The 18,655-nt window shown below is 34.6% G+C and overlaps 1 protein-coding gene across 1 annotated transcript in view; it reads right to left on the reverse strand.

Moving 5' to 3' along the window:
• Window positions 1–10,400, reverse strand: part of LOC18441918 (uncharacterized) — a 17,490-nt gene extending 7,090 nt beyond the window's left edge. The window contains exon 1 of the mRNA XM_006852143.4: window positions 9,888–10,400. Coding sequence (XP_006852205.1) covers window positions 9,888–10,189 — 302 coding nt within the window. The 5' untranslated portion in view covers window positions 10,190–10,400. The remainder of the gene's footprint in view (window positions 1–9,887) is intronic.
• Window positions 10,401–18,655: the final 8,255 nt, after the last annotated feature.

Here is an 18,655-nt window from a genome sequence, read left to right on the forward strand (position 1 = left end):
TTAAGAGCATCATTACTCATAGATGATGACAACAAAGACTAGGGCAAAGTCTACAATCAAATCTAAAAAAAAAGTATTTGTTGCAAGGAATTTCAACCCAAGACCACTAGCAAATAACCTAAACGAGTATGACCTTTCTTTTTTGTTCTATGTAGTAACTGTAACCCCTGTAGTATCCATGGCTAGCACGTGGTGTTTTTTGATTAGTGGAAGAGAGCTCGCACCATGGCGTTCTTTGGAGTTTCTCTATCTTAAGAAAAGACGAAATCCCAAAAGAGTAAGCCAAGAATGAGAGGCACATTCAAACCTGTAAGATTAACCTCCTTAGAAAGGATCTTCTTTTGATGATGTCTATGAAACTTCCAAAGAGATATACCAACCTTTCAAATATAAAACATATAATCCATCAAGAAAAGCTATGTAGCTTCCTAACAACAGAGGCATCATTCATCAACATTCTCTTTGAGGTCATATTTCTATTCATTATCAGATGTATCTTCATATTTGTTTTCTATTCCTGAATAGCAGTGTAAAAATCCATACAATAAAAGATATCTGCTATTCTTGACTTCCAAAAAATCCAATTATCCTATTGAGGAAAAACATTGCACTAGCGTTCCATTTTAATTAAAAAAAAAAATCCATGTTTTTTTTTTTAACATAAAAACAAAAAAGGTGATCCTGAGGTCGAGAGTTCGAGCCTCTCTCACTCCAACATCATTTTGTATTCATTTGTTTAAAAAAATTAACCTTCTTATGATACGAATAGTTGGGAAAAGCCTCTCTCTTCTATTTGCGAATCAAATGCACGTGGAAAACCCAATATAAATCAAAATAGCACAAGAGATTTGATGCACTGGAAGGAGACAATAAATAAAACAAGCATAAGACCACGACTTTTTTCTTCCAAAACCTTTCTAAGATGAAAATCAAATTCCAAACCCAATTTTGTTAATCATGGGCGGTAATTAGGTAGGGTCAACCTACTGATCTGGTGAGTCGATCAGACCTTGCTACGGTTGTGGACCCACCATGGTCACGTCCGCACCACTTGATTTGGACCTGATCAGATTGCGGTCCAGCCAGATCTAACTGGGATGGTTCTGGTCCAGGTTAGGGTTCACTCGACCGATCTGACCTGGTATATACTCATATATAACATATTATGTAGAATTATACATAATATGTATTACTATATTTTATAAAATATACATAATATATTTATATATTTATTTTATATCTTGACCTAGATCCGCTAATCTAGGTTGGGTTGGGGTACTACCTGGACCCTATTGGGTCACAACTGGGCGGGGGTGGATCGCAACCCCAACCATTTGCAGTCTTAACAATCCATGGTGCACTAATACGTTTATAAAGCCTTCTCAAACCGATTTGGGTGAGAGAATACTTCTACCGGTTTCACAAGTAAAACCTAAGCATCTGATTTTTGTTGGATATGGTGATATCCAAAAATCACCAACATAAGGAAATCCCAGATTATGTGGGATTGAGATTGATATTGACAAGTGTCCTAAAGGAAATAGAAATCCAAAACGATTAGGACCCTGAGATATATCTTTTGGTTCTTGAGATATATGTAACAGGAAGTTTCCTACTTAGCGTGGAGTCCTAAGCTTATATATATGGGTTGAAAGATGAAAGACTAGGTGTGCCCTATTTGGGTCACCATATGGGAAAGGTGGTTTCCTCTAGAGAGAGAGAGGTAGGAGCTCCCTGTGCATGAGGCAAGGCCTCCCATTAGAGAGAAGAGAGCTATGAAGAGAAACACCACGATGTACTTCCTGCAGAGTGAGAGGCTGGTTTCTTGTAGAGAAGCAGTTTCCATGAAGATTTTGGGTGGTTTCTCCATTTAGTGAGAGAAAGTCTCCCTTGCCCTCAAGGGTCTCTTCCTGGACAGTGGTTTAGTAGTGGAATAGAGATGGGTCTCTTCCTGGACAATGGTTTAGCTGTGGTATAGTGATGAGCCTCTTCCTAGACAGTGGTTTAGCGGTGGAATAGAGATGAGAGATCAGATGGTGGTGTCGGTCGGGAAAGCGGGTCTAAAAGGGTATGCTCGTAGAGAAGCAGTTCCCACGAAGATTTTGGGTGATTTCCCCTTTTAGTGAGAGAAAGTCTCCCTTGCTCTCAAGGGTCTCTTCCTGGACAATGGTTTGACTGGGGAATAGAGATGGGTCTCTTCCTAGACAGTGGTTTAGCTCTGGAATAGAGATGAATCTCTTCTTGGACAGTGGTTTAGCTGTGTGTGGAATAGAGATGAGAGGTCGGAAGGTGGTGCAGATCAAGAGAGCGGGTCTAAAAGGGTTTGCTCGATTGGGTTTTGTCGAGGGTTAGAGAGGTAACTCTATGTCCGAAAATCTGTAATGTAACTTTCATTAGTATAGTGGATTTTAGTTTGTCGTGCCCGTGGATGTAGCCCTTTTGGGGTGAACCACGTAAATTTTTGTGTTCTTATGGTGTAAGTGTTTTATGCTTTATTTCTCTTATTATGGCTCATACTCTCGCCTATTTTGTTTCTAGCTGGATAAATACACGATCTTGGTGGAATCCAACTTTTGGGATTTCTGTTTTCGCATCGAAGAGGCTTATTAAATCCTAACAATTTCTTCTTTTTTGTCTGAAAAGCCTCAAGCTACAAGCACATAAAGACACCTTCTAAATGTGATTAATTTGAAGCTAAAACAAGCTCTTGTTCAACAAGATCTCTCTTATGGGCATCCATAGGTCTAGAGCTTTCACCATGTTGTGCATGGGAATGAGAGAGAAAAGGGGTTTGTTGACTTCATTCCCCTCTTCTTTCCTTCAAAATTCCATCTACCCCTTTTCCTTCTAGCAAGTAGTAAAGTGAAAAATACCACTATGAAGTTATAAAGACCTTCACATGTGAGAAAGATCCCTAGAAAATACCTTTCGAAGGTCTACTACTTAACCGCTGTCTTGGATTTCTACATAAATATGGTGGGACATATCCTCATGAGAGCGGATATGTAACAAATTACCTGCCAAACTCACTAGGAGGGTTCCCTTCTCCAACTTAATGTATTTGATGGTCCGTTAGCATACCTCCTCATCAAGTTTCTACAAGGCTGGAAGCTTTTTCACTGACATGGACCATGTCTTCATACCATGCACCTTTCTTGAAGAGCTTTGTTTGGCAATCAACTTGTATGTGGCTTGCTAACTGGTTTAGGCTCCATTTGCAAGGTAAAATGAAAAAGGGTCTAGACCCCTTTTTGAAATTAATGTTAAATACCACCTTTCAACAGCATTTTACATGATACAGTGGCTTAGTTTGGGGGCTACTAAACCCATGGTGTTGACCACCTTAGAAAAATAAGGTGTTAGAACAATGTTTTTAAGCATTTCCAAATGCACTATTAGCTATCACATGAACCCATCATCTTCATCCTTCAACTTTAAAATTGTTTCACCTTCAAGATTTTTATTGTCGTTTGGTAACCATGCCAATATATAAGTGCAGTAACTATTCAGGGGAACTCCTTCCCTCTTGCTTATCTTTCTTCTGGTCACCCTTTTTAATAGTTTTAATAGTCTAGCTCAACAAAAGGGGTGACAACTCTTTTAAAGGAGGTCACTATTCCGCCCTTCATCATCTTGAAGGGGATCACCCTTGAGGCCTTGAACTCACTTTTTCCCTATGATCTTCTTGCTCATGTGGCTAGATCACCTAGGTTCCAGATCTAAGAAGTAAAATGATGACCTTTAGCCACCAGAAGTACACCCTTTGTCAACTTCTACCATGCTTTACTAAAGTTGGTACAACAAACTTGGCATCTAGTTCTCCTGTACTTCATTCCAAGATCCAAAACATGCCATAGCCCTCATGAGTCTAAATGGGGCTTTGTTGAGCAATCATTCTCATGAGGGTGGGCCCCTTATATTTAAGTGGAAGAGTATAGCACAATCCAAGACATAGATTGAGCAGTCAACTTTGGAAAAGTTTCTATTGGGACTTCATTTATATGAGGACTTCTTCACTCTACTCTTTGGTGAAAGGTGAAACTAAGTAAACAACTCTTTCTGGACAGAAAAGAAGGGAGTGAGCATCATCGATCAAAAAATAAAAAATAAAAAGAAAAGGAAAAGATAATCTTCTCTCTCTCATTCTTAGTTGCAAGGTTCAGTGTAAACTGTAGATCTGTGAGTGAGGAATACGAAGGGGACTGTTTTTTAAAGTGGAAATTCTTCACTCTACTCTTTGGTGAAAGATGAAACTAAGTAAACAACTCTTTCTCAAGGAAAGAAAACGAGGGAGTGAGCATCATCGATCAAAAAATAAAATAAAAAATAAAAAGAAAAGGAAATGACAATCTTCTCTCTCTCATTCTTAGTTGCAAGGTTCAGTGGAAACTATAGATCTGTGAGGACTGAGGAATACGAAAGGGGACTGTTTTTCAAAGTGGAAGCTAGGTTTGTTTGGCGTCGCATTCTTTGACTGTAGAAGAAATATTTTTCTAGCCTCTTTTTCAAGGTGATAAAATATGTCTACCAGTTTGTAAGGCAACCTTAAACATCCAATTTTTTTCTTTGTTGAACTCCACAAGAAATAATACTAACCTGTTTGAGAATGAAAAGGCCTGTTATTGCATGGTAGATGGTCGGAGTTTGACATGTTGTTTTAGAATCAATTTAGAAGGCATCTCTGATTAAATTGGTCTGTTGTTTCTTGCTTTATTTTACTTATTTTCCCCTGTTGCATCAATTTCTTGTGTTGTTTGGTTTTTAATGGCTTGTATATTTTTTTTCTCCTTTTTGTGGTTCTCCAGTAGGATTTGAATTCGGGACATAGTTGTTCAAATGGTCAATGCTTCAATAGTTTAACTGTTTTTATATTGGATTCATCATATATATTTGATTCACATGCAAAATGGAGTGGCCTAATTTCCAAAAACCAGTATCACAATGAGGTTCTCAATAATTTTCAAGTGATCACAATTTAACCGACTAGTAGAATGATTTGCCTCAATGGGATCACTGGATGATGTGGAAGTCCAAAATAAACCATGGTCTCTAATGTATGGATTTGGGTAAACCTATTGAAGGAATAGAAACAAATCTAAAGATATGCCTCATAATAAATAGAAGACAATGGATAAAAAGGCATGGTTTCCCAACAAATCCAAGGTTGCCAACATCAAAGAGAAAGCACTCAGTTCATGAGCACTGCTTTATAAGGACCTGAATGGGCTCTCAAACACACTAAGATAACCAGCTTATCAACAACCAAAAAATTCAAAGGATAATAAATGTGATATTGCGAATTTTTTTGGGATAGGGCAGACAGGCTTTGAAGTTTGAACTAAGAACATATGTAGCAATCACTGACACCAATGCCTGAAACTCAATGATATTGTGATATTGTGATATCACCTCAAACCTAACCAAAATGGTAGTACATAAAACCTTTGGTGGTTTGCAAGCCCAATATTGTCTAACTTGACCTTGATGTAACCAACAGAAATTGATGTTCATGTTTTTAAGAATTGTAATAATCTCTTCATTGATCAAATGCATTATTCTTTTGTTCATGAATGGCTTGTAATCATACACGATGAAAAAAACAACTCAATATTTATTGGAACAATACAACAATTAGACTTTATTGCTGCATTCACTAAATAGATTTGTACAATTCAACTTCAATGATTATAAATCTTGCAATGACAACATTCTATTAGATAAGGCAAATCTAGTTTTGACTTAAAAAGTAAGTTCTTACTATCTATGGGAGCAAAGAGAACACATAGAGATAAAGTAACCTTATTTTCTTCTAAGGCGGTCCATGCTAGGGGTAAAGGCCCCAAGCCAAATAATTATATTATGTAAAAATAAGCGGTACTTTTCCTAACCCCTTGCCAATAGAACCTTATATCTCACAAATAGAATGTATTATGAAAATAATGTGACCATTTGGGAGCATAGGTAGAATGTGAAAGTAATTTTAAGTCAACTGTTTCATGGACAAAAGACCGTTGTAAGCCAAAACTACTTAAAAGTTATCCAAAAAAAACCCCCTTGATCACCTTGAAAGGGCAATAAATATCACTCAAGGTTCAAACTTCTACTAGAAATAACAATGGTATTATGAAAATTAAGCTTTAGTCCTCTAAAAGATGAATAGCCAAGTATGCCTCCACAATACCAAAATAACATATTGAGTTTAGTGGACCAAGTATGTTTCTTCCTTTTCACGCATTCACTTAATAGATTTGTACAATTCAACTTCAATGATGATAAATCTTGCAATGCCAACATTCTATTAGATGAGGCAAATCTAGTTTTAACATAAAAAGTAAGTCCATACTATCTGTGGGAGCAAAAAGAACGCATGTAGATAGACTAACCTTATTTTCTTCTAAGACGGTCGATGCTAGGGGTTTGAAGCCAAATAATTGTATAATATAAAATGACACTGAAATGCAATTTTTTTCAATACATTCAAAAAGGGTTCCAGCCTTTTTATTGCAGGGCACAACAACACAGTGCCTCCATTGATTTTTTCCTTTTTTAAGCGGTACCTTTCCTAACCCTTTGCCAATAGAACCTTATATCTCACAAATGAAATGTATTACGATAGCCTTATATGAAAAAAATGTGACCATTTGGGAGCATAGGTCGAATGTAAAAATAAGTTGGCTTCATGGACAAAAGGCCGTCATATGCCAAAACTACTCAATAGTTATCCAAAAAAAAACCCCATGATCACCTTGAAAGGGCAATAAATATCGTTCAAGGTTCAAACTTCTACTAGAAATAACAATGACATTATGAAAATTAAGCTTCAGTCCTCTAAAAGATGAATAGCCAAGTATGCCCCCACAATACCAAAAATAACACATTGAGTTTAGGGGACCAAGTATGTTTCTTCGTTTTTACTTCAATTCATGAACCAAGCAAACGAAGTAGGTTTTTTACTTTTTCTTTTAAGGTTGTTTTTCTTTTAACCTTAATTGGGCTTTGTGGTTTTTTCAAATAATTTGAATCCAGAAACCGATTAACAGAAACATGCTGCGGAAGTTTTTCATAACAAGTATAGAAAAATCATACTTTAGTCATGTTTAGTGGTCCACCCAAATATGCCCTTAGCCTTTAAACAATTGTGAAAAGACAACATTATTCTACACAAAAATTAAACGTTCATGAGCAAATATCATTCTACATAAAATTCAGATAAGAAGATTCAAAAATTAAAAAAGATCAAATGAGAAGTTGACCCTAGCAAATATAGCCAGGCATTCTCATCTATAACGATACAGAAATTTAACGTTCCATATCTTGCAACAACTTAAGCATTAATCAGTCTCAAAAAAAAAAAGAAACAACTTAAGCATTCGTAACTGCGACACAACAAAACTAAACTGATTGGCTAACCATTGGGAAAGTAAAATTATATCCATAAATGACCATACGACGCGTGCATCTTAATTTCACAACTTCCGGTGTGATATTAAATTTTCAGAATGTGTAGACTTCTTGTACTTGACATTTCCTATCAAACCCACTATATTACGAAGGACACCGGTACACCCTATGTCATATTCTTCCATCAACCTAGGACAGCATGGTAGATTTCAATATCATTCTGTTAACAACCAGGCCGTTCAACCAGGATAAGAGACCGTGTAACATATTTATTTATTTATTTTTTAATCTTTAATCGCATCATGCCAATTAATTGCATCATAGGCAGGCTCCATTAATCTGGCATCACATTGTCTGAATACACTGGTCGACAACCTCCATATGCATGTCCCTGAAGCACATGAGACGGATCTAATCCATTAAGCCATTAATGGCAATTTAATTAGTAGGTCCAACAGATTCACACAATGACAAGGAATTTTCCTCCAGAAGGCTCTGAAAGTCTAAAATAAATGTCATTCTCAAGTAAAAAAGTCAACAAATCCAATCTAAAGGCTACCCTGAAAATCTCTTTTAGTCCTACCACCTTCTCATGCTATGGTATACAGCTTTTTCCGCAAAATATTGTAGGGACAGAAGATCCACAATCCGGCCTAGGTGACTCAAGCAAAAGAAATTTCCCTGTGGTCAATATCAGTTATATTCTGTCAAATATTCGATATTCTAGTCCATAACTACTATATAAGCCACGTGCTACTATTTCAGACATGCACTATAATTTAGTGATTGGTTGGGCTTTCCAGGGCGAGTTTTGAACTATTAAAGAAACCATCTGATGGAGACTAAATTAAGGCCAAATCAGGGTCAGAACAATAAACCCAAATAAAAGTTCCGTTTTTTTTTTTTTTTTTTTTTTTTTTGAAATAGTAGATATGGACCAACATGGCAACATATTTGTGTCTGTCCATTTTTGGACACCGTTAATATGAAGAACACCACAAAGCCTGAAAAACCCAACTGAAGTCAAAAGCAAAATACTTGTTTTCCCCGTGCCCACGAATTGACCTAGTCAATATCACACCTACTTGTTCCACCTAAACCGCGCCTAAACGCTTCATCACATATTCATTTATATGACACATATATTTCAATGCCTTCTTCAATATACCACCTTGGCAATTTTATTCTATGCAATCGACTTTCAAACCACCCGGTTTTCTGGGGCATTCAAGTTCAAAAACCTAATCACAGCATTGTTAATACATGTCGTCAATGTTAAATCTGATATAGTTTGAGCACCAGAACTCTGGTAAAAGCATACTAAGTCTTCATTTTCATCTTCAATAAATATAAAGTTACGGAATATAGTAGTAAAAAGCAAACATGGATTGCTACGAGTCGAGCATTCAATGTATTTCTTGGCAACAAAACAGGAACGTAAGATACCAATTCTCCAAAGGGGAAATGGCAGAACCAGAAAGTCCCAACCAATTCCACAGTTTAATCACACAGCATTAACAAACCGAAGGTTCCCGAATGGAAGATTAATTCTGAACATTTTCTAATAAAAATTGCTAACAATGAAATAAATAAATACCAGTAAACCAATAAAAATCGGACTGATTTCAAGTTTGGACCTCATGAATAACAGATATCCAGAACAAAAATAAACAAATTCAATTTCTTGAATAAATCCAAAAGATTTTTCACACCCACAGTCAGTGATCAACAAAGAAAAACCAGAATTTCCCCATTAATAGAGTAGATGAGTTTTTTTTTTCAAAACAATTGACAAAAGATTTAAAATAAAGTATCAAACCATTGAAGATAAGCTGAGTAAACAAAAATAATACATGATTTGAAGGACACAAAAAAGTCTGTTTCACGGCCCCAGAATAAGTGAGAAATTGAAAAGCCAAAGAGTAAATTTCAATGTCAAAAACCAAGAACCCCATTAATCAGAAAAATAAAAAAAAACTTGTACCCCACAACTCATGGATTCATATCAAAATACCCAATTTAAAAAAAAAAACCAATATCTTTTTTAAAGATATCATGCAAAGACCCACTGTGAGACGATTAGACAACCTAATTACAAGGCTAGAAAATACTGTAATAATCAAGAAAACAACTCATCCATGAGAATATAATTCCATACCAAAAGACACATCAAAAGTAACACCAGAGAAACCAGTAAAAATAAACACAGGCCCGCTGTTATAGAACAGACGGATCATCAAAAAAATCACTAGAAAAAACTCTTTAACATAGTTATAATGAAGAAATAAGCGGAAAACACCCACCTCATTAGCTTCCATTTTCTTATCAAATCACCCGAGAAACCCATCAGAACAAAAACACCATTATCAAGCAAAGACCCAACAATCACAAAAGCACATCAAAGAGAACTACAGGCAAAACAAACACACCAATCACCAAAAAAAAAAAAAAATATAAAACCAAATAAATACCCAACAAAAACTTACCCCATGAGATTAACTCTGAGGTGGACACTCAATTCGACGAAGAGCTCATACATCTGGCCCAAATCAGCGGCGTTTCCATGAGAGTAAAGCAAAGTAAGATTGGCCATAGGGTTGCGAACATACATAGCAACAATCTCATGACCTTTTCTTGTGGGCAGTTTGAGGACATCGACGTTCTCTCTGTGAGGAGCATCAGTCATGACCGAGCGCCCACTGAGCTCATCAGTGCTGATCTTATAAGATGGTGGATTAGGAGGGAAAAAGGCGAACTTGGCCGCCATTGAAGAGGTCACAGCACCCATTTGGTGTGTGTTACTGCCAGGTGAGAGCGAACTGCTGAGACACCAATTAAACAGTGAGGGGATGTAAGAGATGTTTGCTGCTGAAATCTAGCATTCTCAGGGGAGAGAGAGAGAGAGAGAGGTGGGGGAATCTGTTTTTGAGTAGTTTATGAACTCACTGGAAAACTACTAAAAGTCCAAATTGTCCTCAAAGAGGGGAAGAGAGAGAAAAATGTCCTCAAAAGGAAGGGAGGGAGAGGGAGACAGAGAGAGAGAGAATTGTCCTAAAGAAAGAGAGAGAGAGAGAGAGAGAGGAGGTTTTATTGAAGGCAACAATTACTGTGAAACTTGAGAGAGAGTTTTATTGAGGGGAAACAATCACCTTGAAATTTTGAGAGGTTTTATTCAGGGGAACAATAACTGGGAAACTTTGAGAGAGAGAAAGAGATAAGGAGAGAGGGGAGAGAGAGAAGTTGCATGGTAAAGGGGAGAGAACGAGAGAGAAAATTAGTATATTAAGGGGAACATGAAAACTTTTAGAGAGAGAAGATAAGAGTATTATATTGAGGGGAACCATCACTGGGATAACTACTAAAAAGTCATACTCAAGGAATGTGGGAACATAGGGAGAAAGAGATAGATCCATTAAATTTTAGTATTTTATAGAGAGAACTAAGTATACTGTCACTTAGATCCCTCCAAGGTCTTTGCTTACGAGATTTAGTATACTGCTAATAAGAAGAACCATCATCCTTGGTTTATATAAGTCAGCCGATTCATATGTATAGATGCGTTCTCCCTCTAAAGTTCATCTTAAAGATGGAGTTTTCATCCAAGCTTTCGTAATTAAGACCAAGATGATCATGAATATTAAAATAAATAAATTTTTAAAAATGTAAAATGTGTTTTTTTTTTAGAATTTTTTTTGGAAAATTTTTATTTAGAGTCCTAATTTCTCATTTTATTTCATAGTAGATTCTCTTTCTGTTTTTCTTTCAAGTGTCATAAAGAAACCCCTAAAGATTTCACTACACCCACACCTTTTATCTCCCTCTTTTATTGATCGTTGAAGATGGAAAGGAAAAAAAATAGTTAAAAAAGTTTTTGGGTTGAAATATTATAAAAAGATTTGTTGAGGCTAGCTTTTATGGTAAAAAATCAATAAAAGAGAGCGATAAGAAATGATGAATTAGAGTTCTATACGAAATTTTTTCTTTTTTTTTTTATATACGATCAATATATAATTTTAGTCGATGCCTCTTATACAATGTCCATCTCAAAGATAGATATTCTTGGATCAGTGGTCTCTGGAACCCGTTAGCTCCTCTAAACCTTTTCTTTATAGAAAAGGAATTGTATGATATAAGATTATTGACTTATAGTACAAGGATGTCGCAATCCTTCTTAATTATTAGATGTGAATTTTGACATATAGAAGTGTGCCACAAAATTCAATAAAGTTTATTTTAGACTTTGTATTGATAATGACGCATTCACAACCATGTGATTGCAAATGTAATGGTCAATAATAATTGAGATATTATACAAAAAGTAGATGGCCCTATTGTAGACGTTGCCTATAGAAAATTACTAAAACGAGATCAGTTACTTGTAAATAAAAGTTGTAGCATGACATATGGAGTATCCCTGTCATGTCGTTTGGGAACGGTGATGACGGGACAGTGGGGGTAAAGATGGATTATCTACATGTTTCGTGGGGCCCATCCCCTCCATCACCATCTATAAAAGTGATGGGACGGTGAAACTCCATGGTCATGTTATTATTATTATGTATGTGGGATCATGTTATTCAGAGTTTTAGATCTAGTGCTTTGAAACCTGGAGTTGGACTGATCGATGTGGCCATTTGGATTGGCTGAATCGGCTATCCGGTAGAATAATAATGAAGAGAAAACCATAAAATAAAAAATAAGAATAGAATACAACAGTTGTGTAGAACCATAGATCAAATGTGCTACCATGTAAATTAAGAAGAAGAAAAAATGAAATAACTTTTTATAATTCATACAGTATGTTTCATAAATCACAAATAAGGAGGTTTAGGGCGAATTCCTAATTTTGAGAAGAAATTGGTCCCATAAACTTCGGAATCCGACGCTGATGAGCGATTCCCATTTTGCACATGCAACTTTTAAACCCTAATTGAATCCGATTTTTATATAGGGGTGGCAATGGATCTAGATCCGGCTAGGGACCCGACGGCTGAACGCAACCCAGGTCTAGGTATAGGTCCAAATTTTGGATCCAACAGGTCGGCTAGGGTCCAAATCTTGGACCCGAACACTATTTGGCTCTGGGTCCATGTAGACCCGACCCAAACCGAACCTTGGCCAGAATAATATTAATGTTTAACTAATTTTTAATATTTAATACTTAAACAATATTTAAATAAGAAAAAATTTTATATCCAACATATCGGGTAGGGTCCAAATCTTGGACCCGAATACTATTTGGCTCTGGGTCCATGTAGACCCGACCCAAACCGAACCTTGGCCAGAATAATATTAATGTTTAACTAATTTTTAATATTTAATACTTAAACAATATTTAAATAAGAAAAAATTTTATATGAGGTTGTAACCTTAAAATGTAGAACTACATATACACCTCAAAAATCCATCGGAAAAGGTTGTTTTAATGTTGAAAATCCCTCTAATTGATCATTTCGACATCGAGATGTAGACATATGAACAAAAAAAGATTTTGAGTCCCAAAATAATGCATCTTGCAACACATTATCTAGACCGTTCATTTTCAAGATTTTCATATGTTTATAAATGTACTTGATTTTATCTATTTTTGGAGTTTCAAATGTTATAATTAGAGATGAAAAGATATTTTAAGATAATCTTAAGAATTTTTTACACCAAAATTATATATGATGGTCAAATTTGGAGGTGCACCTTAAATAGATTGTTTACGGTTGCAATCTTATAGAAACCACACCCTTTAAATAAATATAATGGTGTTGTTGGTATAGAGCCGACAATCTAAACAATCAAATTGGAGCCCATCTTCAAATAGTATCGAGAAAAGTAGTTTCAATACTGGAAATCTTTGGGATAGCTTTAAAATATATTTTTCATCTTTACTTTTAAAATTTAAAGCTTCAAAAATAGTATAGATCGAGCATATCTATGACAATTTAAAAATCTTGAAAATTTGACGGTTCAAAAACACACTACAAGATGCACTATTTATAAGACTTGAAATCCATTTTTTTCTCATGTACATGCATCTTGATGTCAAGATGATCAATTTAATAATATTTTGGCATTAAAACAACCTCTTTTAGTGAAATTTTTGAGGTGGACTCTAATTTGTTCGTTTAAAGCCGCGGCTCTATACAAACTTTTCCTTAAATATAATTATATATTTTTAATTATAATATTTAAATAATACATATATTTAATTTAATAGTTAAATCAATGCATTGAAAAATATATGTTTTTATTTTGGTTCGGATCCAATCGGATCCATGTCCAATAACTTTGGGTCCGTCCGGGTCTGGCAGGACCCAATCCGTTGCAAGCCCTACAACTGTGGGGACAAAAACTCCAATGAGAAAGTATGATTCAAAAGAACACGGAGATTAAGAGTTTCTATCCGTCATCACTGTCAAACCCATTTGTGAATTGTGACATAATGAAATGACCCAAAGGATTATTGTGACATATTGAAATGACAGAAGGGGTTATTGGTGGGTTGTTTATTGTCAATCACTGTCTGCCCGTTGAATAAACAGCAATAAGATTTTCCAAATATGGGGATGTAACCTCTTCAACTCATGGACTCATTTCAATAATAAGATTTCCAATTTGCACTCTGTAATAAATAATAATAATTTCTTAAGATTGAATATGGATCTAACTTTAAGTGAGTGAAAAAATATCGGTGTGGTTTGCAAGGCCGAGGCCCTAAACAATCAAAGTAAGGCGCATCTTAAAATAATACTGAAAGATGTCCTTTTAGTACCAAAGATCTTTGTGATGGCCTGAAAATTTATTTTCATGTCCAATTATAAAATTTAAAGTTCCAAAAATAGTGTACATCAAGCTCATCTGCGAATACTTGAAAATTGACGGTCTAAATAATGCAGTACAAGATATACTATTTTTAAGATCTGAAGTCTTTTTTTCTTTTTTTTATGTGCATGCATCGCAAGAATGAGATGCTTGTATTTGAGGCCTTTTTGACATCGAAACTACTTCTTTTAGTGAATTTTTTAGCGTGCTTTAGTTTGATTGTTTAGGGCCTCAACCTTATTTAAACTTTTTCCAAAAAATAATGTGCTGAGATCTAAATCTTGGAGAATTCAAACACCAAATTTTCCCTTTTGCAAACAATGATCTACTCTTAGGTGTTTCCCAAAATGTGATAAAAAATCCTAACAAGTCGGTCTTTTGTCCAAAGGAGTAAATGTAAAGTATGCTCCATTAGGAGCATAGTTTATGCTTTGAATATTTTTTTTATTTTTTTTTGGTAATTGAGTGAGAACTATGCTTTCAATTTATTTTATTTTTTTGGTAATTTAGTGAATAAGATATGCCCTACCAGTTTTTTCAATAGACTGGGGGGAGTTACAACAATGTGTAACCGATACCAGTTTTTTCAATAGACTCGGGAATTACAACAATGTGGTAATTGGTACAAGTTTTTGCAATTGACTGGGGAGTTACAACAATGTGTTAACTGGGTGTGAGGATGCTGCTATAACAATGTGGTAACTGGGTGTGGGGATGCTATCACCACGACCTAGCCAGTAGAGTGGAGAGTTACAACAATATGGTAAGTGTGGGTGTGGGGATGCTATCACCACGACCTAGCCAGTAGAGTGGGGAGTTACAACAATATGGTAAGTGTGGGGATGCTACGTAAGTATGGGGTAAGTGTGGGGATGCTACCACTATGGACCAACTCTTTTTCTAAAAAGTGGTAAGCCAGTGGGGATTTGGACCCCTACCCTTTGATGAGAATAGAGTTAGAGATTTCATCAGCCCAGCATTACTACCGCCAAGACCCCATGTCATTCTCGTAATACTAAATGTATGCCACTTTGATTTCATTTAGTGCAATACTTTAAATAATTATTATTTTAAATCTTGATTAGTCCGGAGAATAGGCCATTGGCTCAATCCAGATCGGCTAAATTGGTGATCCTACAAGATTAAGAAAAAAAATGAAAAAGAAGGCCAAAAAGCTTAAAAGAAAGAAAAAAAAAAAAACAAACAACAACAGAGGGAAACTATTTAAAATTTGTTTGTTTTTGGGTGAATAATTTAAAACTTCTAATTATTATAACAATTGATTTAAATTAGAAAAATATTATCAAAATCAGTTCTGAATAAAAATAATGAAATCAAGAAAAGACAATAAAATGGTTGAACTTTGATAAGCATAAAGTGGCCGTCTAGAGTTTAAGCATCATGTAAATTATTTTAGATCATTTGATAAATAAATAAAAATGCGTTTAGAGAAATTTGAATGAATGTACTCTATAAAGGGCTTCCATCCGAAAAATAACTGTATTACGAGACATAAAAGATGAAGATTGAAGAACAACTTTTGAGAAAAATAGTGGAGAATATAGGGGAGGCAAGAACATTTGGCCCATTTTTGTAGCAAAATTATCTCCCTTGATTTCTGGAGTTTGTTTTCACAAGTCATCTATGTAGATCTAAGAGGACTTAAAAGCTAAACCAAAAAAAAAGGAAAAAAAAAAAAGAAGAAAGAAAGAAAGAAAGAAAAGAAGAAAAACCTCTCAAATCTCACCATTAAATATTGAAAAATGAAAGGGTTTGATTGTCTCATGGAATCACCACATTGGACTGGATTGGGACCCATCCGATTTGGGCCGAAAAACCTTGAATCTGAGTCTCCTATTTTTCCAGACTTTTTAAAATTTTATTATTAAAATCCCTAGTCCGACTTGGACTACTCAAGTCGGACCTAGGGTACTTGGGCTTGGATCCCGAGTCCAACTTTGTAAACATTGATTTGATGCGGTTGTACTTCGACTATCAAAAGTCCGTAAACAAACTAAGGGAAAAAAAATGTGAATAAGTGTTTGCAATTAATTTTGCCTTACTAACAAAAAAAAAACATAGTTTTCCTTCTATGCTTCCCCTTCCACATAAAATTTATGCACTTCCCCTTATCCAACCATCCATTTTGAATGGAAGGCTAAGCTTGTCCCAATCACATTGTCACATCTCTACACTATTTTATTTTTAATTTTTTTATAAACTATTTTGACACCAAATTTTAGATGTCCAATCCTCTATTAAATTCGCACTAGCAAAAAATATAGAACAAATATTTTCAATAAAATAAAATAACCAAAATACCCCTGAAATATTCAAGGGGTATTTTGGTCATTATATTTTATCAAAACATTATTTTTAATATTTTTTTATAGGTGCTCCCCAATGAGAAAATTGCACGTACCAAATTTCATATTCATAAAATTTGTATAAAAAATTTAAAATAAAATACTTCGAGACGTCGGATCTAAGATCAAACGGTGAGTGGGTATCTTGATAAAAATTGGACGGCTGGATGCTAGGGGAAACATAGATCTTCTATGTTGTAGGGGAAGTATAGAAACCTTTCCCTTGTTTAAGTTCTAAGATGAAATTCCACTCTTACAATGACTTAAAAATTTATTTCTATCATTGATTCTAAAATTAAAAGTTTAGAAAATAGTGTAGATCAAACATATCCACAAACATTTAAAAAATCTTGAAAATAGATAGTCCAGATAATGTGTTACTAGAATTTAAAATCCTTTTTGTTTTATATCCATATGTTGAGGTCGAGATGATTGATATAAGGGCTCTCCAACACGAAATGACCTTTTTTGTATTGGGGTTTGAAGGGCACCTTACTCTTACAGTAATGCGTTGTATAAGATTTTATTCTTATTTAGATACCACTTTCCATTCATCATATATCCTGATCAGGACTAACCAGGCTCGAACCCACAATTTCTGTCTTGACACGGCGATGCTTTGATTGATTGAACCACAATCTCAGGAAAATGAGGTATACAACCCACATATTCTTCTTTTTTTTTAATTTAATTTTATTTTTATTTCATTTGAACCATTTTATTGTTTCATTTATGCTCTTTTATATTATATATTTTTAGAAATTCTAGAAGGGTTCAATTTGTATAGGGCTCTAAACAATCAAATTAGAGCCTACCTTCAAATAGTGTTTAGAAATATGGTTTCAATACTGAAAATCATTGTAATAGCTTTAAAATATATTTTCATTTTTATTTATAAAGTTTAAAGTTTAAAAAAAAGTATAGATCGATAGATCTATGAAAACTTGAAAATCTTGAAAATTGACGATAAAAAAATACGTTACAAAATATACTATTTTCAAAATTTGAAATCCATTTGTTTCTCATGTCCATGCATCTTGGTATCAAGATTATTAATTTGAGGATATTTGAGCATCAAAACAACCTCTTCTAGTGAAATTTTTGGGGTAGGCTCCAATTTGATGGTTTAGAGCTTTGGCTCTATATAAACTTTTCCCTTTCTAGAATTCGAATTATTAATGCGAGCCATCAAGTCAACTATTTGATTTCTACAACTGTTTGGATATCCCTAATTTTTTCGAGTGCTCACTATTTGTTAAGGGAAAGTATACAATGAGACCATTATCTTTGGTACAAGATAGTCACAATTAATCTTGACTACTGGAGATGGCTGCATTTATTCTATTGACCAAGCTCAAATTTCAAAAAAAAGAATTTCTCGAACTTTATGATGCATCTAAGCTATCATATTTCACATTAGACAGTTGCAAATAACTGTGACCTTCTTGCATCAAAGGTAAATGATCTCATTACATACAATCCCATTTGTTAAAGTGTTAAGATTGTCAACACATCAAGAAATACAATGAGCGTCCACATCTACTCTTTGTTACACACAATCCACTCTTCTAATAAAATTAATCTGGACAATGAATTATCTGTTGTTTGTAAGTGTCCGGTGTCCCACATAATATTATCTAGATAAACTTATCTATATTCGAAAAGCTACTTTTATTTTATTTAAATTAATTAGTTAAAATATAATTTTTTAAGCGAAAAGATAACTCAAAATAGCTAAAAATAAAAATAACTAGTAAAAGACATTTTATATAATACAAGGCAAGTACCAAACAAATAATGAAACAATATTAGTATATTATATTGGTTTATGATAAAAAAATCTATTCCTACTAAAATTTCCCATCACGGAAACATGCCTTTACATTTTCAGTGGACAAAGACGCCACAGCTCATGTTTCCCTCATGGAAAGTGCTATGATAGGGCTGCTGCCCAATCAAAATAAGTAAATCCTCACTTCATAATTCAGCAAAAATTGTATGTCTAAGTATTGGAAAACCTTTACATCGATCATCTTGATTTGGATATTATGATTATCAAAAAAAAAAGAAAAAGA

Source organism: Amborella trichopoda, chromosome 6 (genome assembly GCF_054954075.1).
Source record: "Amborella trichopoda isolate Santa Cruz 75 chromosome 6, AtrichopodaSantaCruz75HAP2 v2.0, whole genome shotgun sequence".
In the NCBI taxonomy this organism is placed as follows: Eukaryota; Viridiplantae; Streptophyta; class Magnoliopsida; order Amborellales; family Amborellaceae; genus Amborella; species Amborella trichopoda.